At 54.6% G+C, this 23,872-nt stretch overlaps 7 protein-coding genes across 7 annotated transcripts; 4 read left to right on the top strand and 3 right to left on the bottom strand.

Moving 5' to 3' along the window:
- Positions 1-2,458: 2,458 nt before the first annotated feature.
- On the top strand, positions 2,459-4,164 carry CCMA1212_002944 (uncharacterized protein; the record flags this gene model as incomplete). Its single annotated transcript, XM_073700311.1, has 3 exons — positions 2,459-2,569; positions 3,102-3,229; positions 3,666-4,164. The coding sequence occupies 3 exons, from the start codon at positions 2,459-2,461 to the stop codon at positions 4,162-4,164; spliced, it is 738 nt and encodes a 245-aa protein (XP_073561028.1).
- Positions 4,165-4,512: 348 nt separating this feature from the next.
- Positions 4,513-8,067, top strand: CCMA1212_002943 (uncharacterized protein; the record flags this gene model as incomplete). Its single annotated transcript, XM_073700310.1, has 3 exons — positions 4,513-5,185; positions 5,250-7,553; positions 7,619-8,067. The coding sequence occupies 3 exons, from the start codon at positions 4,513-4,515 to the stop codon at positions 8,065-8,067; spliced, it is 3,426 nt and encodes a 1,141-aa protein (XP_073561022.1).
- Positions 8,068-9,024: 957 nt separating this feature from the next.
- Positions 9,025-11,127, bottom strand: CCMA1212_002942 (uncharacterized protein; the record flags this gene model as incomplete). Its single annotated transcript, XM_073700309.1, has 3 exons — positions 9,025-9,584; positions 9,645-10,469; positions 10,569-11,127. 3 exons carry the CDS (start codon positions 11,125-11,127, stop codon positions 9,025-9,027), a joined length of 1,944 nt encoding a protein of 647 aa, XP_073561023.1.
- A 2,279-nt stretch (positions 11,128-13,406) lies between these two features.
- CCMA1212_002941 (DNA polymerase iota) lies at positions 13,407-15,441 on the bottom strand (the record flags this gene model as incomplete). Its single annotated transcript, XM_073700308.1, has 3 exons — positions 13,407-14,734; positions 14,806-15,103; positions 15,181-15,441. Coding segments are annotated over 3 exons (1,887 nt in total), but the record flags the coding sequence as incomplete, so codon positions are not given.
- A 628-nt stretch (positions 15,442-16,069) lies between these two features.
- Positions 16,070-17,748, top strand: CCMA1212_002940 (Anthranilate synthase component 1; the record flags this gene model as incomplete). Its single annotated transcript, XM_073700307.1, has 2 exons — positions 16,070-17,501; positions 17,609-17,748. Coding segments are annotated over 2 exons (1,572 nt in total), but the record flags the coding sequence as incomplete, so codon positions are not given.
- Positions 17,749-18,360: 612 nt separating this feature from the next.
- Positions 18,361-19,848, bottom strand: CCMA1212_002939 (uncharacterized protein; the record flags this gene model as incomplete). The annotated part of the gene is made up of 1 exon (XM_073700306.1): positions 18,361-19,848. One exon carries the CDS (start codon positions 19,846-19,848, stop codon positions 18,361-18,363), a length of 1,488 nt encoding a protein of 495 aa, XP_073561409.1.
- Positions 19,849-21,003: 1,155 nt separating this feature from the next.
- On the top strand, positions 21,004-21,650 carry CCMA1212_002938 (uncharacterized protein; the record flags this gene model as incomplete). The annotated part of the gene is made up of 2 exons (XM_073700305.1): positions 21,004-21,215; positions 21,464-21,650. The coding sequence occupies 2 exons, from the start codon at positions 21,004-21,006 to the stop codon at positions 21,648-21,650; spliced, it is 399 nt and encodes a 132-aa protein (XP_073561408.1).
- Between the last annotated feature and the right edge of the window lie 2,222 nt (positions 21,651-23,872).

Here is a 23,872-nt window from a genome sequence, read left to right as displayed (position 1 = left end):
CAGATATCAAGTGTCGTAACTAATAAGGTATGATTGATGAGCAGGACTCGGCTGGGCCACTTGGGATTGCTGTAATGGTTTGGTAGTACGATAGCATCTCCTCGTGTCCAGCTAGTGGATTGATGATAGCATGAGGTGAAAGCAAGGGTTCACTTGAATTGAGTACCAGCCCAAGTGGGTGGCCGGCTGAGATCGTGACACATCGCGTGTGGGGTGTCCTGAAACGGGCTGCATCTGTAGGATCATCCTTCGTGCTGAATCTCCAGAGCACAACTAGATTGTATTATTACAGACCAGTCCAAGCGTATCAGCACCGTCAAAAAGTACAGCGAATCATCTCAAGACGAGTTCCTCGGCCTGCAGTTGATCAGGTTTCGGCACATGTCGGTGCCGAGGATATGATTGATACCTATCCAAGGGGCAAGATTCAGGCGGCGCTTCTTCAGGGCGAAAAGAAAGGCTGATTAGCCAGCCCAGCCCGGCTCTATCCTACAGAACGCAAGAAAGAAAGGGGTCCCCTCCCCCTCTCCTCCGTATTTTCCAACTCCGTCGGTCCATATCACGGGCTGCGGAACACCAGAATAATGTGCTAGTACCGGATACGAAGAAGCGAAAGCCTTTCATCTTTTCCGCCCAATTTAGTCCCGGGTCTCCCTTATTTAGCGCGAACCCTCCAGGTGAAGGCGCGCTTGGTTCCAGGGGCCCGTGCTTCCTGCTTCCTTGTCCAGGGGCTTAGCCGGGGGATTTGCTAGAGAATTTTGGGGGCTTTGATGGAGGGGGAACTTGTTCTGTCGCTCGCGTGCGTGAGGGAAACGGTATTGCGATTTGCATGTGCTTTGATGGCGTTGACGGAAGCGGGCAGATATCGATCCGGCGTTCGGAGTATACGAGTGTGAATTGCTCACAGCCACGACGAGGCCGGAATCGATCATCGTGCAATGAACGGAGCAGAGTAAGTGCGGTAAGAGTAAGAGATCCATCTCGTTATCCAACCATCAGTCATACTCGTAACAAGTGCCATCGACGTCCAAAAGGAAGGCCATCAGCTGCCGCTAGAAGGACACTGGAATCGCGATGGCTGAACCAAGAGCAGCATTTGTTGCGAGGCGCGCCCATCACCCTAGACGAGCAGAAGCATCCCTGACATGACCCTGGTTCATGTTGACTGGTATTCTATGAAGTCTGAAGAGAGATGTGTCGACTGGCTTGTGCCATCTTGTTGTTGTTCCGAGCTGTTTGTGTCGAATAGGTAGTTCGTGGTCGAGGGTGTCCACACCAGCTTACCACTACTAGTAGGACTCCGTACCGGTACATGCAAGTCATGGAGTTGTCGCTGATGGGGCATGGAGATTGGCTCTCGCATCAGTCGTTGCCAGTCTGGGGCGACTGTATGTACCTACTTACTAGGATGATGTGTGCAGCTTGTCTAAGGTATGTGGATAGACTGGTGTTTCCATGTTACCGTGGGTTGACGCTGCAGCCGTCCATTGAGGACTGCGTTTGACGATGCAGAATTTGCATTCTCCGTTCCAAGCGAAATCCGACCTGCTACTGAGGAAGAATTGATAGGCAACATAATGTGCAGAAAGGAAACCACTAGACTCGTCGTTGTGGCATGTCGAGTTGCACGCCCAACTGCCCATCCCGCTCATGCATTGGTAAAGGTACATTTTCCTGTCGAGATGCTGCGGGCACGAACATGTACCTGATCACGTCGTTGACATCAAGCTGGTACAAGCGAAGATGCAACGAACGGCTCGCAATCAGAGACTCAACAACTGAACAACTCTGCCTCTATCCACACACATTAGAGCGCGAGCCATCAGAGCAGAATGCCCCATCAAGATTTCTGATCTGTTCTCCGTCAGGTACTCTCATCTCCGTTCATTGGATATCTACTAGTAGGTGCTGATCAATGCTCTCAAGAAGATGAAGCAGGAATTCAAACTCGTCACCCTGCAGAGCCCCTCTAGGGCAGCGACCAGTTCGAGTCGCCTCTCCAGGTTGGCCACCTCTACCGTATGCAAGGTACATCAGGTGGCGCTTTCTTGTGCTTGGTACGCATATTGTTGGGAAATGCAAGCACCACTTTATCCAGAATCGTGAGCGTCGCACAGACGGAGATACTGCTCCTGATACATGTGATGCCATTCGTAGCTTCTGCACCACAGAGATTGGAGTCGTGATGCTTGACAGGCAAAGCGAAGTGTTGATACATGATACAGCTTCTAATACAGCAAGGAACAGGAACAGACCGAGCGCCCACCAACCCACCTACCGATTGGAGTCTAGTAGCCAGCGACCCTTGGACGGCCATCAGCCAGTCGACCTCAACCAACAATGCAGTCTACGGTTAGCACCTACATAGAGCTTGACACCCGAGACCCGTTCTGATACGGATCATTATATCATTATACTGCTTACTGGTATGTTTGCTCGGCCGCGGGCTGCTTGTAAAATGGACGTCGGCCCCGTGAAAGCCCCCCAACGATCAGCTTCACGAGAGAAGTACAATGCCGCGATAACCATCTCCATCGTCGACAAATGCTACGAAGAAGGCCCAACTTTAGTACATTGTCAACGGAAAATTACCTGCTAGGCTCTGCGCTTTCCCACGGCACTCGTCTCCCTTCTTCAGAGGCGCTGGGTTGGTCGGTAGTATAACTCGTGCTCCCCATGGTTCGGCTCGAACGGGGTGGCTTCAAGCCGCCGCAGCTCGCACGCCAGGTACCAACCGCTAGTACCTGGTACCTTGCAGGTTTTGCCATTTTAGTACATGTACGGAGGACCCCATCGTGATCCGGCGGCGCCCCCGTACAGGAACGAAGCATCCATCCCAAGCATTGGGAGTTTTGTCCTCGTACTTTGTTCATCTGTCTGCTGCCCCGTTCGACGGCCGAGCCGGTAATATCTCGCTGCTCGGGATCAGCTTGTTGTGAGGTGAGGGGGAATGGCCGCCGTCGCTGCAGCCAAGGCTTGAGTACGTCGAGTCGCGGGCGTGTCATTGGCTCGGCCTGATACGGGTTCAACGATGCCACCCTGATGTGGATGATCAACAAACCACCACAAGGGCGCTGCATCGAATGAAACTACGATATCAGTGGAAGTCCAATACGCTGGGTGCCCAAAACCTGCGCAGCTGCACCTTGCACATTCCCATGGCCGTGGAACGGGCTCTGAAGCACGAGGCGCCAACCAACTTGAAAGCAAAGCAAAGGAGGCAATACAGGTAAAGCAAAGCACCGAGTCTCAAGTCGAGAAACATCCATGGATGCATGCACGTACCTGCGACTCTCTGCCCAACCACTGGAGCCCTTCCTCGCCTGTTTGATGGCTGCAATGCAACAAGCGCCGGCGCAGATCGGTGCCAAACGGGGCCTGGCTCTAGCCACCCCCCCCCCCGAACTGCCCCAGGCCCATTGAATCCAGTCCCCCAGGTCCCTACCTGTACTAAAGGTAGGTACATACCAAAGTCCCCTAGCCATGGTCCCCTAAGTCCCCTGGAAGCCCGCCGGAGGGCCGCCGTGCTCCGTACATAAGGTACACCTACCTTACCCGAGGACCGTACCTTCAGCCCGCCCGCGTGGGTGGCCGTACCTGTACCTGGACCCGCGCCTCTACTGTGCCTGTACCTGTACCTGTGCCTGTGCCTGTGCCTGTGCCAGGCCAGCCCGCGCAACCCTTTTCCTCCCCTTTCGAAGCGAGCCGCCTTTAATCCCCTCGACCATCTTTCCGCAGCTCGCAGTCCGCATCCCGCCCTCTGCTCTGCTCTGCTCTGCACCGCACTGCACCGCACTGCACTGCTACCGCGCACCGCTTCAGCAGGCCCTCCGTTGCGCTGCGAATGCATCCGTCCGCAGCGTCGACCACAGCTGGCAATCCCGTGCTGAGCCGTGGCGTTTGACTTGCCTGCGGGACCAGGAGCATCCCCGGAAAAAGAGCACCAGTGTGTCCTCGACGACCCTCGAGCTCTGCGCTGCAGCAGAGCCCTACCGGAGACCAGAGACCATCCCAGAGACCAAAGGGGGCTCTCCCAGACTCGGACCCTCTCCCGCGGCGCCTTTTCCCCCAGTCCAATTTCCACGACAGTTCCTCTTCCAGGCCCGACGTCGCCCTTCTGCCCATTCCCTCTCTCCTCTCCCTGGAAACACGACAGAACAATAGATAACAGGCGGCTCGAGTCCGTCCTTGCCTGTCCGCGTCTTGGTGCGTAGCTGTTTCACAGCCTTTGGTGGCGGCGGCAGCGATGCCACCTACCGTCAAACATGCTCCGTGCCCCTGTCCTGCGCGCCCCTACTGACTTTGCTGCAGCATCCAACGTGCCCACGCGCCCTTCACCGACTGCACGTTCCTGAGCCGAGACGAAGAAGAGAACCACGGCCGGTGTTGGCACAGGAGACGCACGACGAAACCACGAATCGACGTGCAGGCTGCTGAGGGGCCCTTCCTACACTTTTGCTCAAGCAGACATCGCCGTCTCTACGGTAAGGGGGTTGGGATTCCTGGCAGGACATGGAGGGCTCGTCGACTCCCCTGGCGGAATACTTCTGGATCGCCGGCATCGAGGCGGTTGTTTACGATGAGTCTCTGCCGCCAGTAACCCACTCCACCGAGACGACCACCATCGTCGAGGACGGCGAGGCTGAGGACGAGGAAGACGCCGCGAGCAACCACACCAAACCAACCGTCGCGCGCCATTCTCGCCAAAATTCTGCCAACCGCTTCTCCAAGCTCTCCCTCAACGACCGAAACTCGGTTCACACCATCGAAGAGGACGATGGCAACACGAGGAGCAACAGGAGCAGCGCCACAATCAAAGCCAAGCCCGCCACTGGCAACGGCAATGGCGTCCCCAACGGAGATGCCGCCAGCAATGGCGGTTCCATGGGCGAGTTCCTCAACCTCATGGGTGACTTTGATTTCGACAAGGCCCTTCTGAAATTTGCTGCAGAGAGGGAAAACTTCCTCGAGGATCTCTCCTTCAGTGCCGGAGCGAAAACCCAGGCACGGCAGCCCATGGTCAGCCCTCGAGCCGAGCGCATCCGTGCCGACGAGGCCGATGCCAGCGGGAGGGTCAGTCCCCTGCGAAGCATCAAGGGTAGCATCCGCCGCAAGATCAGCTTTAGGGACATGAACAGTCTGCGGAAGCAACCCAGTGTTGCGAGGCCCATGTCACAGAGAGCTCGTGAGTATCCCTTTCGACATCTCTAGGACGTCCAAGATCATGTCTAACTGCGTCCTTGTACCAGCCTCAATACGGACCACGAGAAGGCTTAGTAATTACAACTCTGTGATCCCTCCCCCCGAGCCTTTGAACACCGATCCCGATATGCACCCCCTCAAGAGGCGCTTCGAGCCCATGCTTCTCGACCGGTACCCGCCCAAGACGGCTACCGAAGAGGTTGCTCGACGAGGCAAATTTCCCGACTATGTGCCCATGTTTGCCTTCCCGAACGATGTTCAGATCGTCTCGTCCGATGATCGGCCGCGATCGACCTGGCATGGCTTTACTATGACATCCGACGACAACTCCAAGCTGTACGGCATTACGCTCATCGTATGGACAGCGCTCCCCGCCGATGTGGCAGAAGTCGTGGAGAACAAGTGCGAGGACTGGCGACAGAGCCACATGTCCAACGAGGAGCGAGAGCTGGCCGCGAGCTTGGGAGTGCGCCTCGCCGGCGAGCGATCGCATCTGTCGCAGCTCCTGGCCAAGCTTGGGACTCTTCCCTCAGGGTCTCCGGCCCGGGACAGGCTCGAGGACGAGATTGGAGCCGTAGAGGAAAAGATCACCCTCATGACGGATATGCTGAGGCCGCTGAGACACGGCGCAGCTTCTCGAATCGAGGGCCTCACCACTGGTGAGAGCGGACTCTGGGCTCCGCGTGCGTACGGTATCCTGGGCAGAGACCCTGCGAACATGGCATTCTGGAAAGAATGGCTCAAGGCGATTGTCGTCCCGATGACCGATGGAGCCGTCCTCAGGATCCCCCCAAGCTCTCCAAAAGTAGGGCGCTGGCAGCCCCTGGAACAGTACGTCGTCAACCTGTGCACCGAGGCCTTCAGCCCTCTGGGCTCCAAGACCCAGGTCGAGATTGGTGTGCGGGAACTGCGCCTCTTCTCTCGCAAGGAAGCGGCAAACGAGATCCCCGGCTCCAGGACCATTGACATCTACGCTCTTTTCAGATGTCTCTCCCTCGAGAACATTGTCGCTCTGTTCGAATATGCCATGTCTGAATCCCGCATCATCTTCCTCTCGTCCCACACCAGCATGCTGCACTTGGCCTGCCACGCCCTCGCAAATCTCCTGTACCCTCTCAAATGGGCAAGCATTTTCATCCCCATCCTGCCCGCCAGATTGATCTCCGCCCTCGATGCGCCTTGCCCTTACATCGTGGGCGTTGAGCGCCGGTATGAGCGCATCGATCTCCCTGAAGATGACTACGTCCTGGTCGACCTTGACAAGGACACCATCGATGCTACGTCGCAGCCCATCCGCTTGCCGCGACAGCACCGCCGGAAGCTGATGTCTCTGCTGCAGGTGGCAGCTCCGCACAAGCTTCGGTATGGTGTCACCACGGGGCCTCCCCCTTATGCAATGGAGGCCTTCCCGTATGATTCCTTCTCATCGGAGAACGCATCCCTATTCACCAGCGTTGCTCCACCGTCCACTCTCGGCAAGTGGGTTTCTCAGAATTCGTCGAGTTTCGCGGATCCTGACCCCCCTCACGAAGTGCTCCCCCCTGTGTTCAATGGATTTTCCGTTTCTTCAGTGGACAATGGCAAATCGGACCGGCCAGGGACTAGTAAGTCGAACCAGACCAGTCCTAAATCTTCTGTATCCCCAGTGTCCATGAAGTTCCCTCCCATGCCGTCAACCCCGGTCTCGCGCAGCGATTCAGGATTCGCCTTGACTTCGACACTGAGGGAGAAGCGATCGGGGCATTTCGGAGAGGACAAGGGCCGACGAAGCTCCTCTTTTGGAGTCGACAAATATCAGCCACCCGTCCACCGACCGAGCCTCCCGTTCCTCAATGGCCATCAGGCGAACCTGTCCATCTCGACGCTGGATTCCCAGTCCTCCTTCGGAGGAGGCTATGCCCCCTCTACGTATGCGGCCTCTACCCTGGCGGCCTCGACCATCATGCCCAACATGCAGATTCAACCAGTTAGCAACACTGATACGACGGTCTGGGTAGAGGGTCACTGCTTCAACTGGAACCCCAAGGACACGGCGTCGGTATGCACCATTTGCGAGGAGAGGTCCGAAGGCGACGGATTCTACAAGTGCGGAGCCTGTAAGACGGTCGCTCACGGTAGATGCTTGGGCTTCGTGTCCCTGGTGTGTACCGAGGCTTTCCACGCCGATCGGGTGCGAGCGGCGTTTGTGCGGTGCCTCGCAAGCCTGCTGTACACATACCGCAAATACTTGGGCAAGCCCTCGAAGCAGCACAAGAACAGCGGCCAGCTGTATACCTTTGACATGGATGGATTCATCAAGAGCCTCCCTTATGATCAGCAAGAGTATGTCACGATGATGCGGGAGACGCAAGGTATGTCGAGTCATTCCATCCCCCCTCTTTTCGCGCCAGTTGCTGACCATGATATCTTATTTTAGCATTCAATGAATTTATCCATGACAGAGAGATGAAGCTTGCATCTGACCCCGAAATCCGACTCTTTGACGAGATCATCATGGCCAAGAAGGCCCGTGGGCGCACCGCTATACCTTCCAGCCTGTCCCGCCTCTCGACGCTTCGCGGTTCTGGCTCGACCAACTCATGGGGATCCAGCCGAGGCAGTGGCGGCGTCAGCGGTGCCAACGGCAAAGTCCCTCCTTATCTGAGTGACACCTCAGAGCACATATGGCGCACTGCCTCTGTGCCTCTACCCAAGGGCAACTTCCCCGGCGAGTATCACAGCATCGTGACTCGGATGCCCGCTCGCCTCGACCCCTCGCTCATGCGTGAGCCACGCACCATCCAGGGCGTTCCTCGTGTCGAGCCGCGTGGTCCAAGGGGAGTTGCTCGGAAGCAAGTTCCCAACGTGGGCAGCACACCTCCATGAGCCCTTTTCTGCTAGATGTGGAAGAGAAGCATAGGCCCTTTGCTGTGGACGAATCTTTTTGCATTGAAGAAAAAGAAGAAGAAGAACAAAACTGGTGGCGAAGGTGAACAGGAAGGATGAATGTTCAAATGTATAATATATTCATACGCATCGATGTAATCTATTGTCGAAAAAATCGCAACATACTCGCGAAAGGGACGCGAGCTGAATTACCTTCTTTACCTTCCTCTCTTTCTTCAAGCAGTGGTGGGGGAGAGACAAAGAAAGAAGGAGAGGAGGCATGGACGGATGGGATGGCATATATAAAAACCAAATCTCGCGTCTTTCTGTTGTTGATTGTTAGGTTTGGCTTGACTTGGTTTGACTTGGACGGGACGGGAAGCTCGTTTTGTTTTTCTTATAGATCAAACACATATGTTTTTTTTTTTTTTTTTTTTTATTTCTCGCTTTCGCAATTTCTTGTTTCTTCTTCACCATCGTCGTCGTCATGTTCTCCTTCATTTAGTGAGGGAACTGCTTTGTTACTTGGATTCAGTCTTGATTCTGCATCTTTTACAACAATCCATGGACTTGTCCATACTTTCCTTGCTGCGTGTCACTGTGTCATAGAAAGCCTCTCTACCGACTGGATTTTGTAGCATGCCATGTAGGTAGGGAAGAAAGAAGCATCGCCATTGACAGAAGTGGCAAGTCAAGATTACACTGCTGAGACCGACACGAATTGTATACACAGTACCAAGACTAACTGAACCGTAATAGCTAGCGAGATAGAAGAATAGTCTATAGACGGCTATTCACCGCATCAGACAAGATAGAGACAGCTCAGTGCGCAACAGAATAACGTAGACTCATCCTCCCACCTTGGCGCAACACTTTGGCGCACATCCCTTGGACAATCTGATGAAAAATACGGCGCCGAACAAGCAATAAGACACAATCTGGGGTGCTTTGTACACCTCACTTTCCCACCCTGACAAAATCCGTATTGACATCCTCCCAGCCGACATTCTTCAACACCAGGCCGACCTGGCTTTGATAGCTCAGATGACCTCGCGGGAGGCTCCGCACTCTGTGGTTCTCTACTCCATCTGCCCCCTGAATCTCCTGCAGGCCAGCGACGCCGAAGTGAGTATTCGAGGTTCGGTAGAGAAAGCCCAGGATATAGTCTTGCTCTGAGTAGACGTTGATCAAGCGACCGCACACAACACTCTTGAGCGTCAGCCACACTCGACTCTCTGATGGTGCCGGGGTGCCCATCATGATAACCGAGTCGATGATTCCAAACTGCCGTCGCTCTGCCAACACCATGAGACACGTGTATATGGCTCGAGCCCCAAGGCTGTAACCAATCAAAGAAACTGGCCTTTCACCCTGAAACTTCTGTCGCATAATGGCGTCAGCAAGGACTGCACCAGCCTTCTCCGCTCTGACCATTCCGACACTCCAAGTATTGTCGATGATCTTGCTTATTTTGAGCAGAGGAACCGGCCAGCTAGACTCGATGAGGCACGAGAAGACTAGAAACGAAGTCAGCGTCGAGGTTCAGGGTTGTGGCCAGGTAGGCTGGGTACACTTACTTGTTCGAGCTTCAATCTCTGCCCGGCCTTCTTTCCAAGCACTGCTCTTGATGGCAGTCTCGAGAGAGTTACCAAAATTTGTTAGAGCTGCGACTTCCCACCGCGTGACATAAGATTCGCTATGGCGACCTAAACAGCGCCAACTCTTCGTGACCTCTTCGTCCTCTAGATGGAAACCACTGAGGGCGATTGTCAGACTCAGTCTGCGAAGCTCTGCTGGGAAGTCTCGGGCGTCACAATATTCAGATCCGTCCAACCCGTGAATAGGGATGAATCCAAAGTCTTGAATCTCTCGAGCAAAGGCCTCCATCATCTTGGCTGTCGGCTTCGAAGCATTGATGCCGAAAAGTGCGCCCATTTGCGTTGCGTTCTCTGCCATTGTGCCCAAGAGGCCTGCAGCAGCATACTGAGTGAGGCCCAGGCCCTCATGTGCAGTACCAATGCCGACGCCGGTAAGGGGAGCGGCGAGTTTTCCGGTACCGCATCCCAATCCGACTTTCCAGCGCCGTGAGCTCTTTGACTCTTCAGATTTCTGGCTGACCGCCTCGTCCGAAGAAAGATCAATGGCCGCCTTGGCCAATCCTTGAGCAAGACGCAGTTCTTCGTCTCGATAAGTTCTAGGTGGGAGGTTCAGCGATGTTGTGAGGCTCATCAGGAGCTGTCGTGAATTTGCCGTATACTCTTGCATGGACAGCAAGACCAAAAAGACAATATGTAGATACAGCTTGCGCTTGTCGAGTTCAAGAGACCAGAGAGTATTCGGAATAGGGGGATAACGAGCGGCCAAATCACGATCCGCGTAATTCGATGGTGCTCGCGGCGGGCCTACGTGGACGTTAGCTGCCGAAGCCATATTCTGCCGTCAAGAGCTTTTCATAATGCATTCATGGAACAGAAACGGAAAGCTGAGGAAGTTCATCTTACCTGTCGCTAGAGTCAGGGGACCGCGCGTCATTCCCCCACCACGGCCTCCTCCGCCTCGTCCCCGTGGAGCTCCTCTCATTCCACGTCCGCGGCCCCGAGTGCTTCCCAGGGGAGCTTGCTGTTCATTGACTGCGATGTCTCGAACGCGTTGCAAAACGGTACCCTGCCATTTGCGGAAGAAGACCATGGCCTCCTTCTTCAACTCCCGCAGCTGTGGCGTCATGGCTTCCTTTTCTTCCTTTTCGATTATCTCTCGAGTCTTCTCGAAGGACTTTGATAGATTGGGGTGCTTCAGTCCAATGAGAGAATGAGAATGGGAAGTTGCTCTGTTCTGTTTGTGATGCAGCAGTGGAATCATTAGCCAGTGATGGTGGCCATGGTCGCCTTGGATAGGGACAACGGGGGGAGAGTCAAAGACGTTGCTAATGTCTCTAGCCATTCTCTCCGTGATGGCGTTGACGAGTGTCAACAAGTCATTTTTCTCTGCTATCGAGATGATGCCGGTCAGGTCGACTGGGCGACGTTGGCCATGAGAGCCGCCTCCGCGTCCGCGAGCCATGGTTGACGTCGGGCTGATTCGTACGCGGCTCGGCTTCACGGGGAGGAACGTGTATGTTGTTCTGTGAAGCAACTGTCAATATCTCAAGGTTAGACACTGGTAGAAGAGTCGCTAACTCGACGGTCTGCCGTAGTCAAGGCAATGGATCCTTCAAGGATGCTTTGCAAACTGCAAGGTCCTAGGAAATAGGATGGTCGATCGCCAACAGACGAGTTCGCGTACAAGCAGGCAGTTGATCGCGGAGCGTCGAGATGGGGCCAACTCCCGTTGAACATCAAACAAACAAAGAAAGTACTGCTTCGCGGCGACAAGATACAGAAGATAACACTGACCGAAGCTCGCGGGATGCCGTGCAGCTGTCAAGTGTTTGGCGTAGTTGGTATCTCGAGAGGGCGACGAACGAACTGCAAAGGGAGATGCAGGAGTGGGATTTGCACAGCTGGAGGATGAAAAGAAGAGACAGAAGATGGTAGAAAATGAGGAGAAGATGAGAGAAGGATGAAGCAGAAAAGATCTGAAGAAAAGGTGAGCTGGAACGTGCAGCTGGGAAGGAGCGTTGGTGAATTGAGGACTGGCCGGCCGCCAGGTGGCTGCCAGTTGCTGTTTCCGAAACAGAGGGCAGGAGCAGGTTCGTGCATGCACCACATGGAGGGAAGGAGCAGATGAGAGAGAGAAGAGAGAGGGATGGAGGAAAGAGCAACGAGGGAAACTGGGAAGGCAGATGGCAGATGCAAACTACCTCGAGGCAAGAAGGGGGAACGTGTATGTATGTATGTAAGGTATGTATGTATGTATGTATGTATGTACAGTTGGCTTCAGGCAGAGGGCCTTGGATGGTTTGCTTCACATGCATTGTGCTACAGCAAGCTGATACGGTCGACAATCTACGGTATTTAACAGGTATCGAGGAGTGAAGAGACAACAAAGAGATGCTGAAAACCGGACAGGTGGTGAGTGTGACGTGCAAACAAGGACAAAAAGGTCACTGCATCACGTACGGGAACGGGATTCGATAAGCATCAAATCAGTAAAACGGCACCATCTCTCTCCCTCCAGCTACCATTCGGTAAATCAAATCCCACAAACTGCAGCTTCCTTAATACTAGGCCAAGGGAACGATAGTGGCTACGGTAATGATCGTGATAATGGCAACAAAGCCGGAGGAAGACAAAGACTGACCAATAGAGCGACAAATCCAGCAGCCAACGGAGGACAAAGGTGGATGAAAAAAGATAATACACGGTCACAATGGCAGAAAGGCGAAGCTGCCAAGGCGGTGCTTCCCCAGACATCGGCATCGCATCTGTAACGGCCCCGCGTGTCGTTGCCGGCCACTGCATGTTGGAAGCCGTGGCCTTTTCGGTCAGCCTGTGTCTCTGCCTGACTGAGTGGGTGGTGAAGGCCGTGATGTTGATGATGCGCCGGGCCGACAAGCGGGAATGGAAGCAAAATAGGAAGAAAGAAAGAAGGAAAAGAGGATCATCAGAGGAAGACAGACAGCCGTTGAAGTGGAGCGAGGACTGGAAGGGGGTATCTCAAACAGGGGGCTGAAGCAGAGGTGACAATAATCTGCTGCATTTCCATCGGCAGCAGGATGCCGGGATACTGGACGGGTGCCGTCAATGACAAACAAAACCCTGGGCCTTGAGGCAGATACCTCTTCTACTGGATCGGCACATGTGCACTGCAATTGACCATCACCGCCATGCGGCCAGCCGGAGCATATCACGGTTGAGCTTTACTAGGTAACTCACTCCCTTGATCACGACAGTTCACTCCGAGAGTGCAGCTCTTTGCATATGGCAGCGTCGAGCGATGGCGTATCTCTTCGCCTCTCCAACAGACCTCTCCATGACGACTACGGCAAACTGGCAAGGCGCTTTCGATCTGTAGTTCGACAACAGAGCACCCTAACGGTTACACTGACACGACATCTATCCGCCCACAAACAAGGCGGAGACGAGTTTGTCCCATCATCACCTGTTTGCCAGACCGAGCTCGCCGGTGGCTACAAGTGCACTCAATTCAGAAGCCCGTTCGAGACGCATAGATCCTGGCCCAGAATGAACCAGCGTTCTGGTACATTGCCGGGTCGCTGCCACTTCTAGATTCTGCCATCTGCCAATAGCCGTATCTAGATTTCCCTGGCTATCCATATTCTGCTTTCTCATAAGTCACTTCACCTAAGCAGTCTTTCTAAACTCTCCTAACGTGTGCATGTTCCAGATGTGATTCAATCAGGGGATGAATCCTCGCTGAATGTTCCCTATTAGCATAACTCATTCGCCTAGCTCATGGTAACGCAAATGGGCAGGCAGAGCAAATGACGGTATGGAATGGCCGCAGATTGTGCAAGTGGAATTGTCCGCAGCCTCCCATGAAATGTCAGAGTCCAAATCTTCAGGCACGGAGCCTTCCTCTTCGATTGCTGCCTCCGGAACAGTCTCGTTCATAGCGTCAGATGCGACTCTCCATGGCGCAAGTGCTTCATCCTGCCTCTTAAACATGACTGCAATGTCCCGTCCCGCTCCCGTCTTGTCATCGGTAGCTCCGGTGACTATATTTGCGGCGCAGATGTTAATCAGCTGCAGATTCCACGTTTGACCCTTTTCGTTTTGCAGACGGCGAAGCAATGGCAACAACGCTTCCACCACCAGCTGCTGGGCGATCTCATCAGTGTCAGCCTTGAGATCAAACACAAAGTTTGGTAGCGGCCCTGACCGCGATACACGACTGAAGCTTTGAGCTTGGGGAGCATCCGACTTGGGCCACGATCGAATCGAGAGACGAAGCGTCCTTGGTCTTGCAACCCACTTGCGACTACCGGGGATATCCGAACCGTTGTCCGACACAACAAGGTCTACTCTCATTCTCCGGATGAGGGAACACGACAGCTTGTGAAGCTCTTCTGTTATTCTGGGAAGTGTGTCAAGGCCCTTATACGTGTCTTCAATGCTGATTTGCGACGGCACAGCGTTGGTTTCTTTGACTTCGGTAGGATCTACGCCATGGAGGAACCCCCAGACTCTAGCTCCGATGCCTCTTTCAGCGCCCGGACCGCTCAAGAGAGTCTCTAGAAACGATGGCGAGATGGTCGGATGGAGACGGGCTTCTCGTGCGGTCACCAGAGAGTCAAAAGGGCCGGCGTCTTTGTCGATTTCCTTGGCTATGATATGAGTCTCCAGCAGGTGCGTGACCTTGAAGCCCATTCCTGGAATGGTGCGAAGCTTGTGTCCGTCGACGAAGCTGATGATATCATCATCGGTAAATGCAAGCAGCGTTGTCTGATTCCGCGGCTTGTTCTTGCTGCCAACGAGTTTGCTCAGGAGCTTATTCGTCGAGATGCCACAAGTTGACGTGTAGTCAAAGTCCTGCTCCAGCCTAAGCCGCAAGTACTGGGCCAGGTGGGAGCCCAAGAGATGCCTCAGGTAGATGGGACTCTCCGGATCCACGTCATCGAGGGTGACACCGACAACGCAGCCCGCTATGGAGGATAAGTCGCATGGAAACCCCAACTCGGGGTCCTTTTTGGACAGGTAAAAGAACGAGTCGGCCATTGAGCTCCGGTTGAGACAGGTCATATTGTAGTCAACGATATCCGTCACATCTGATCGGCTCGTCAGTGCATGTATCTGCGTGTCATTGCAACGCAACCCAGCCGTGCGCGACTGCACGCACCTAGGAAGACCTCATCGAAACCTAGCCGTTCAGCTTTGCCGTTCCAAGAGTGAGACCGGAGGAAATTGAAGAGTATCTTGCTCATGTCCCGAAACGGCGTCAAGTCCTCGCCGTCGACGAGCACCAGGTCCGGGCATATCCTCTTGGCCTCCGAGACGAGCATGAGCTTTTTGACATTGCGGCGACGCGCATTGTAGTTGCACGTGGCCAGGATGTTCTTCTGCTTGATGCCCACAGGCTTCGCCTTGAGGGCCGGATTCCTGTGCTCAGCGACCTGAGCGTAGAAGCAGTCGTAGTCCTGCGTGTGCGACCTGGCGCATTAGCAAAGACAAGAACAAGGCAACACGAAGACGATGACATGTTCATAAGACGGACAAACTGCAGAATGATGCGGCCCTCTTGGCGCCTCGGCGGCTTCTTGGCTACGGAGCTGTCCATGCCATCGTATCGAGAGCTGCTGCACGAAACGCTGGTCCGCGAACCGGCGGGTCTTTGAGCTGAAGCTACTAGAGCAGAGCAGAGCTGCGTCTCAATTGGAGGCCGTTGGCGATGCCGCCATTCGAGACATTGTATGAGATTGGAGGCGTCGGCCAACAAGGGCCCGCGCACGACCCTGATCCGATCACGCCTCGAGGGCTTTGCAGCCAATCAGGGCTGTCCAGAGCGGGCCTCGGCTGGCTTCAGTGTCCTCCCGCGCTGGAATGCCCGCTGCCAGGCCCTGCACCAACGCCACCAGCGCCGTGCCACAGGGCTCTGGTACCTGCTGCGTCCAAGGAACAGCGCCCAACACGCCGGTGCCGGCTCTGGAGTTGCCCCGCCATCTCTCTGTTTTGATTTTCGATTGCGGCCGTGGGGCAAAAAGTTCGAGTCACCATCGGCCGAGATCGATTCTTCCGAAATCTGACGTCTTGCGTCTTAGTAGGCTTACATCCTCCTTCAAGCAACGACCTTACCAATACCATTGTTGGGCTTCTCGGAAGGACACACGGCGCATTGCCTGGAGAAGCTCATCTGATCTTACCCGAATCTTTCTTCTCCCCCTCTTGTCTTCTTCCCTTTTTTGCCCTCCAATTCCTTATCCATACCGACTTTGATACCCTCCAAAAATGGCACATGTGGTGAGTTGGTCACAACTTTTTTTTTTTCCCCCCCTCCTTGGAGGCGATGATCGACCCCTCCAAGAGCTGCCCAAATCTGCTCTCTACCTTTACGCGATGGCCTCAATTCGCTAACATGTCTCTTCTACTCGCTTTCGCGACCTCAGAGAAGCTTCGTCCCGTCTCTCGACGACGTCAGAGAGATCCTCAACAAGCCCGTCAAGGACGGCGCAAAGAAGCCCACGCTCGTCCCGGTCTATCGCCAAATCTCCTCCGACCTCATCACCCCCTCGGCCGCGTACCTCAAAGTCTCCGCGCACGCAAAGTCCACATCCTCGGCGTCCTCCACATATTCATTCCTGTTCGAGTCGGCGGCCACCGAGCAGGTCGGCCGGTACAGCTTCGTCGGCGCCAACCCGCGCAAGATCCTCACCACCGGCCCCGGATACGGCGAGGAGAAGGATCCGCTACCGGCGCTCGAGGAGGAGCTGGCGGCCCACGTCGTTGCGCATGTCCCGTGCCTGAAGCTGCCTCCCATGGCGGGAGGAGCCATTGGATACGTGGGCTACGACTGCGTGCGATACTTTGAGCCCAAGACGGCGCGGCCGATGAAGGATGTGCTGAAGATCCCCGAGTCCCTGTTTATGCTATACGATACGATTGTGGCCTTTGACAGGTTCTACGGCATCATCAAGGTCATCAGCTACGTCAAGGTGCCGGAGGACAGGGAGACGGGTCTGGAGGCGGCATACGACGAGGCAAAGCGAACCATCGACGAGCTGATAAACGTCCTCAACAGCCCCGAGATCCCGCTGCCGGAGCAGGGTCCCATCACGCTGGGCCAGGAGTACAAGTCCAACATTGGGCGCGAAGGCTACGAGGCCCATGTCACCAAGTTAAAAGAGCACATCGTCAGCGGCGACATTATCCAGGCGGTGCCCTCGCAGCGCTTCGCCCGGCCGACCAGCCTGCACCCGTTCAACATCTACCGGCACCTCCGAACCGTCAACCCGTCGCCGTACCTGTTCTACATTGACTGCCAGGACTTCCAGATCGTCGGCGCGTCCCCCGAGCTGCTGGTCAAGTCCGAAGGCGGCAGGATCATCACCCACCCCATTGCCGGAACCGTCAAGCGAGGCCAAACACCAGAGGAGGACGAGCGCCTGGCCAACGAGCTGCGGTGCTCGCTCAAGGACCGAGCGGAGCACGTCATGCTCGTCGACCTCGCGCGCAACGACGTCAACCGCGTGGGTGACCCCTTCACCGTCCGCGTGGACCGCCTGATGGTGGTGGAGAAGTTCAGCCACGTCCAGCACCTCGTCTCGCAGGTCTCGGGCGTCCTGCGGCCGGGCCAGACGCGGTTCGACGCATTCCGGTCCATCTTCCCCGCCGGCACCGTCTCCGGCGCGCCCAAGGTTCGGGCGATGGAGCTCATTGCCGAGCTGGAGAAGGAGAAGCGCGGCGTGTACGCCGGCGCGGTGGGATACTTTGGGTACGGCGGAGTGGATGAGAACGGCGAAGACGTGGAGGGTGCTATGGATACGTGCATCGCTCTGCGGACCATGATGGTCAAGGACGGTGTGGCGTATCTGCAAGCAGGTTAGTTGATGTCTCTCCCCTTTTCCCCCCTCTTTCAACGATCACGTACAAGAGTGAAAAGTAGGAGTTCAAAAGTAAGCAAGACTAAGGCTGACTGTTATCAATAGGTGGCGGTATCGTCTTCGACTCTGACGAATACGAAGAGTGGCAAGAAACCATCAACAAGCTGGGGGCCAACATGCAGTGCATCACCTCGGCTGAGGAAATATACTATGACCAGCAGCAGCAAAGCGCAAAGGCGGCATGAAGGAAGGACATGAAGAGAAAAATAAAATAAAGAAACAATAAAAAATTGTATATAGGTCTTGCATAGGAGTCGTTTCTCTGGCAGTTAGGTACGTGATTGGGCTACTCGCGCATGAATCTACTTCGAGCATCCTTCCACAGGAACTTCCAAGGGTGAAGGCCGCTGTTTAATCAGGCGAAGGTTTGGTCACTTAAGGATGAGAAACGCATAATCCATGATTGTGTTCTGGATAATGAAAGCGCGGGCTAATGTATTGAATGCAAGATGAAAAAATGGTATAGTAAACAAGCCACGAACAGAGAACCCAACCCAACTCGCAGAACTAACAAAAAAACGCCTTTGTCCATATGCAGGCAATTTCCAGCTGCCATCATGATATAGTAGTTCGTGTCTCATCATACTCAAGGAAACGTACAGAGCCTTGTTCGCCATGGTGAAGAACAAGAATGAAAAAGAATGCAACTGCTAGGTATCAATGTTCCCAACCTGGACATCTGCCCGACCATCCCACCTATCCCCACCACTTCAACTATGAATACAAGGCTCTCTTCTCTTTTGTTTCGTAATTTTATCTCATTTTGCTATTTCTTCCTGGAGAGCAGGGGGAGCCACTCAGCTGTCCACGCTGACATGCGTGTCCTGCGCCTCAGCTAGCTCAGGGATAGGCGTATCCCGCTTCCGCTTATTGTAGCCATTGCAGGAATACGCCCTAGGCGCCGTCGGCGTCTTGACGTCCAGCTCGGACGCAAGACTCGCCGCGGGCCCGACGAGGATGCTGCCCTGAAGGTCCTCCGAGACGACGCTGCTGGCGTCCGACATGTCAATGTCAATGGCCGAGTCGGCGCCGCTGCTCTCGATGCTCGCCGTCGGCGTGTCGGGCACCATCTGGATGTCGGGGACGACGTCAGTCGCGCGCACCACGGCCCCGGCTCCACCGTCGTCGCGAGGCGCCTTGGCCTTGGCCGTGGCCGTGCCCATGCCCCTGACCCCTGCGGAGGCAAAGGCGGAGGCAGCCTCAGCCCTCGAGGCGGCGATTGCGCCACCGACGCGCTCGTCATCCTCCTCCTCCTCCTCGTCCGCCACGCCGATTGTCCAGACCCACCGGCGTTTCTTCTCCTTGCGTTTGCGCTTGCAGATGCCGCCCGCCTCGGACGGCGACAGGGACGACGGTGACGACGACGACGACGCTGCACCGCCACTCAGGGCCGCGAGCTTGCGCCGCATGTCCTCGAAAGGGCCCGGCGTCTGGCCCCCATTCTCGATTTCGTTGGGCGAGAATGCTTGCTTGAGATTGATGGCCCTGTCACCCCCAATGGGCGAGAAGGACGGCGACGCGGGCGAGGCCTCTTCCACGAGGAGGTCGATGTGCGACTTGGTGTACTTGTTGGTGATGATGGTCTGGGTCAGCGGGTTGTTGTAGCCGACTCGCTTGGCGGCCTTTTCCTGCAGTCTCAGGGACTGCCGCCTGGGAGAGGCGGGGATGGCTGTCCTGGGGGGAAGAGGCGAGTTGCGAAGGATGCTGTGGAGAGACTTTGGGTGTGTGTAGGGAGCGGGAGCTCCAGCGGCGTACGCAGCAGTGTGCCGTCTTGAAAGAAGGGGCTCGACAGGCGAGCAAGGCGAGGTAACGCCATATGCTCTCGTCTTGGAGGAAAGATCCCTCGGAGAGAAGGGAAAGGCGCTGGACGTGGTGGAATCGACGGCACCCGCTGACATGGGAGGCGTCGGCGTCATGGTGCTGGGAAAGGTAATATCCATCTTCCGCGGCGGTGATGCGGAGGTCTCGGTGGTCGGTGTCTGTGGGAAGGCGGCGACATATGGCGTCTTGATCTTGAGCTTGGGGCCGCGAGGCTCTGCTGGCGTCTTGCGGGAGAAGCTCTGCAGAGTGTTGATGGCTGTAAGGGGCTCGGCCTGTACCGGCGTGGATCTCTCGATGACGGTTGCGTAGACGTTGGAGAGGGTGTTGCAGGCTGTACGATCGGTAGGGTCGACATGGAAGCCTTTTACGGGCCTGCTGGGGACTGAGGAGCTGCAGGTGTTGATCTTGAGGGAGAGCCGCGGCCTCTTGGGGGCGGAGTTGTGCTGGAAAGGTTGAGAAGCCATCATGGCGACAGCTGTGAGGTGCCGAATACTCGGTATGGAGATGAGTATATGGAGAGAGATGGGAGTAACGACCGGATCGAGGAGAGAAGGCGAGATGTGCGTGGAGAAGAGGTGTTGATAAGAGAGAGAGAGAAAGAAGAAGAGACAGAGAGGTATGGATAGTGGGGTGAGTCAACGAGATGCCGAGCCGGATCGTATCGTCCCCAGATTGCGTTATAACATACGAGATCAAGGTGTTATCAAGGCAAGGTAGGTATGATGAATGGGGAATGTACAACAGATGCAGGCCCCAACGTGTATATAAGGAATGCCTGCAGCAAAAAGCAATGCTGTGGCACTCTGCGGAGACGAGAATAGAAATGACGCAGGCAGAGGAGACACAAGCAAGGCAAGGTTAGGTATGTAATATGTTATGTGCTGTAGATGGCTGGAGACGGCGAATGGGCGGGATCGTCGGCGGCTATATACGACGAAACAACCGCGCATGCTCTGCATCCGTCATCAGCAGGGCCGCCTTTGCTAGTCGTCTCGTCCGCCGTGACCTGGTCCGTCTGCTTGTGCTTCAAGCCGTCAGCTCGTTTCGTTTCGTCTCCTCCAGTCTCTCTCTCCTCTTCTCCAGCTTCCCTCCCCCCTCTTCCCCTCCCCCTCTTGTTCCTTTCTTCCTTTCTTCCCTGTTTCCTCTCTCACTCTCTCTCTCCCCGACTTTCCCGGTGGAACCGCTCATCACGCCGTTCCTTGCCCATTCGGCCGACTGCACGCTGCACGATGCTGGCTAGTCCGCCGTGCTACCAAAAGCACAAGCAGCACCAGGGCAGGAGAATGCTGTCACATCCGCCTAGACGCGACCCAAGCACCGCAAGTTGAGGGCAGGAAAAGAGGAGGTGGAGGGTCGCCACAGGCCCTGAGTGGCCGTGCTGCTATTTCGAGCTTGCGGGTAAGCGCTGAGCCCCGACCCCTGCTGCAGCTCGCTGGCCAATCCCCTGCCGTCCCCTGTGGCTTCGTGGCCAATCAGCGCTGCCCGACGGCGGCGTCTATCCGCCGCATCTCATCGGGCACAAACTTGCCCCTTCGTTTTGGTGTGTGCAGCTGCTGCGTATGTATGTTGCTTGTGAGCAGGAACAGAAGACGAAGAAGAAAAAGGGACGAAAAGGATGGATGATGCACCCGGAGATGCGCGGCCAACGCCGCTGTCACACGGCCTGTGCCAATCGCGGGTCGTGCTGGAGAAGCTTGTGCGTCTCAGCGCCCAATCGAGAGCCAACCAGCAAAAGACGTCGGCTGCTATCAGATGCAGGCCATGTCACAAAACGTGGCCGTAGGATGAGCACAAGTCCGGATAACTCGCAGTCCTTTTGCAGCTGCGTCTCGCGTCTCCACAGTCCTCAAGACATTGACACGGTGAAGCCGATCTTTCTTTTTTTCTCAAGGATCTGCTGCCAAACGCAACACGCAGCAACGCCGTTTCTTGTTCTTAAAATTCGGTTCCGAGAGTGTTGTATTTGCAGGGGATCTCCCTCGAATCAGCCTATAATTAGAATCGGAGCCAAAGTTCGAACAGCGCTGCACCGGTTCATCTTCTGGGGAGCTACTCCGTACTAAGCTGGTGGGTCCTCAGGGCACTGCGGAGAAAGATGCGGGCCGATGCGCCAATGACAGCTGCTCGGGAAGACAAGGGCGAGGGCTGGCGATCTGCCTTAGTCATCCGTCCAGACACCTGGCCGTCGGTCAAGGTAAGGCATCTCATCCTTCACCACTCGAGACTGTGCACTTGCGGTATCAGGACGGTTTCAAGTGCCTCCTGAAGCATCTATTGTGTTTCTCCTAGTGCAAAACTCTTGTTTTTGCTTCATCAATTGACACGACGATCAAACACGCCGAACAAAAGCCTCTTCTTCTACCGCTTTACGACCAGCTGCTGACTCCAATTCTCCAAGCATGCCAAACTCGGACGAGGAATCCATGTTCCTCCAAGGGTAGCCTGGCTCACGTCAAGCCCACTTTCAGATCAATCGGGAAATTGGCAAGAGATTCCACATGAAATTCCATCAACCACATCTTACATTACGCATCTTACTGTGGAGGTAGCACTTTGTAAGGTACTCATCATCATGACAGCCCTAGGGATGATGGGGGATGCCCATTGCGGAATGTGCGATTTTGTAACTGGGTAGTCCAGGTCTATTCCGGAGTAGACGAGATGTGTTTGACCCGAAACAGCGACGTGTTGACGATGACAATTTCAAGATTGCCGACTTGAAGAACCAACGGAGTGGAGATGATGAGGATTCCATATCCGAACTCGACTGTCTGACCGAGGAAGCCTAACACAGACGTTGTAAGTCAAAGCATGTATGTACCCCGCCATCTCTTTCTACGAACATGAGGGACGTCAAGGTCTAATCAAAATCGTACATGGGAAGATTTGAAGCTAGTGAAACAATCCATCTCATACAGATGCAAAGACCATACTACTCCTCTCCAAGACTGCGACTCTAGAGGAAAACGGCATATACTCGACTCCCACGTCATGTCTTGACTCTGCATCCTTCACATCACATATACATCGATCCCAATCAACGATTTTGACTTGCCAATTTTTGACGACAGCTTCCACAGTTATCTGACGGCCAGAAACACAAATCATCATCCCAAGGCACCAACAATCTCAACGCTCAGACAAATAGAGCATGAAGCAAGCCACTCCCCCAACCCCTACACCTCCCAAACATGGAAGTTGTGCTTTACTGACACTGTTCCATGTGTTACCCATGTCCGTACACAGACTCGAGAGACTGAGCCAGTATTTTCCTCTTCTGGGTCAATTTGCTCGATCTATATTTAGCATCTTAGCCGGGTATTAATAGACATTTTCATCCAAACCGTTCCAGACAACCTTCACTTACCCAAACAAGAAGGCAGTCACGTTGTTCATTTTTTCAAAATGATGGCATATTCCAAACGGAATTGCTTGCTATACAGTGAAGCTTGTGAAAGCGAAAGAAAAGGAAAATGAAAGAGAAAAGAAGCCGACAGATAGACGTAGCATCGCACACCTACCCAACGAGTCCTCAACACCGCCAATCACACCCTCTTTCAACACGGTCTCCCCTTCACAGATCATATGCAGATCCAACTTACTGCACCCAAGAAACATTGCCAGATGACATACAACAAATAGTCAATGCAACAAACCCCGACAAAATCTATTTACAGCCCTCTTCAGTCCGGCATCCGATGGAAGTGGATCAAAGCCCCAACAACCCCGATCCAACGTCGCAACCAGATCTCACAAGAAAGAAGAAGAAAAAAAGCTGCAAGGACAGACAAGTAAGCCCGAAAGAACATTCTACGGGTGGGTAGGTAGGCACTCTAAGAGATTGCTTTGACAGAGGTCAGCCTAAGGGGAAATAAGCATTACGCACGCAACCACACGCCCGGCAGATCATTCATAGTAGCTCCAAAACCCCCCCTTTTCACGCTATTTTCTTACCGTCCATGGAACCGTTATTTCGGAACAAACCCCCTTTATTACCTAGGATTTGATTCTAATCAACCATTGTAATAACATACGCACGACCCAACAAAAAGAAGAAGGCTTCAAATAATAAAAGCATAGAGTCACAATATTCTGTTGTGAGCATACAGATTCGCTATGGCCATACTCCATTGCCCACGTAGTCCGCCTAAAAGCTACGCCATCACTAGATCCCCAGATTCCATGTTTGCCGAAGCCACCACCGTCCATCATATCGATGCTAGTTTTACCCTTGAGCCAGTACTTGTCCAGCTCAATCCCACGAACCCTATTCCGCATGGCGTCGTGGACGTTCCGTGGGCCCATCCCATTTCACCTCCGTGCTGTTTCTTGCTTGATGGCCGACGGCAGCAACGAGTCCCTGGACTCGTGGCAGCCGAGGCTGGTGGGTTGTCATTTGGACTCGACCAGGGGCGGGTGGTGGGAGACCAAAATAGCATACTCAGTGCACCAAGTCTGCCGGCCGCGCGCTAGACACAATGTCCAGCA

Source organism: Trichoderma ghanense (genome assembly GCF_004382785.1).
Source record: "Trichoderma ghanense strain CCMA-1212 chromosome Unknown scaffold_2, whole genome shotgun sequence".
NCBI classification, from domain to species: domain Eukaryota; kingdom Fungi; phylum Ascomycota; class Sordariomycetes; order Hypocreales; family Hypocreaceae; genus Trichoderma; species Trichoderma ghanense.
Note: the sequence above shows the minus strand (reverse complement) of the source record. Positions and strands in the feature narration are given on the sequence as shown.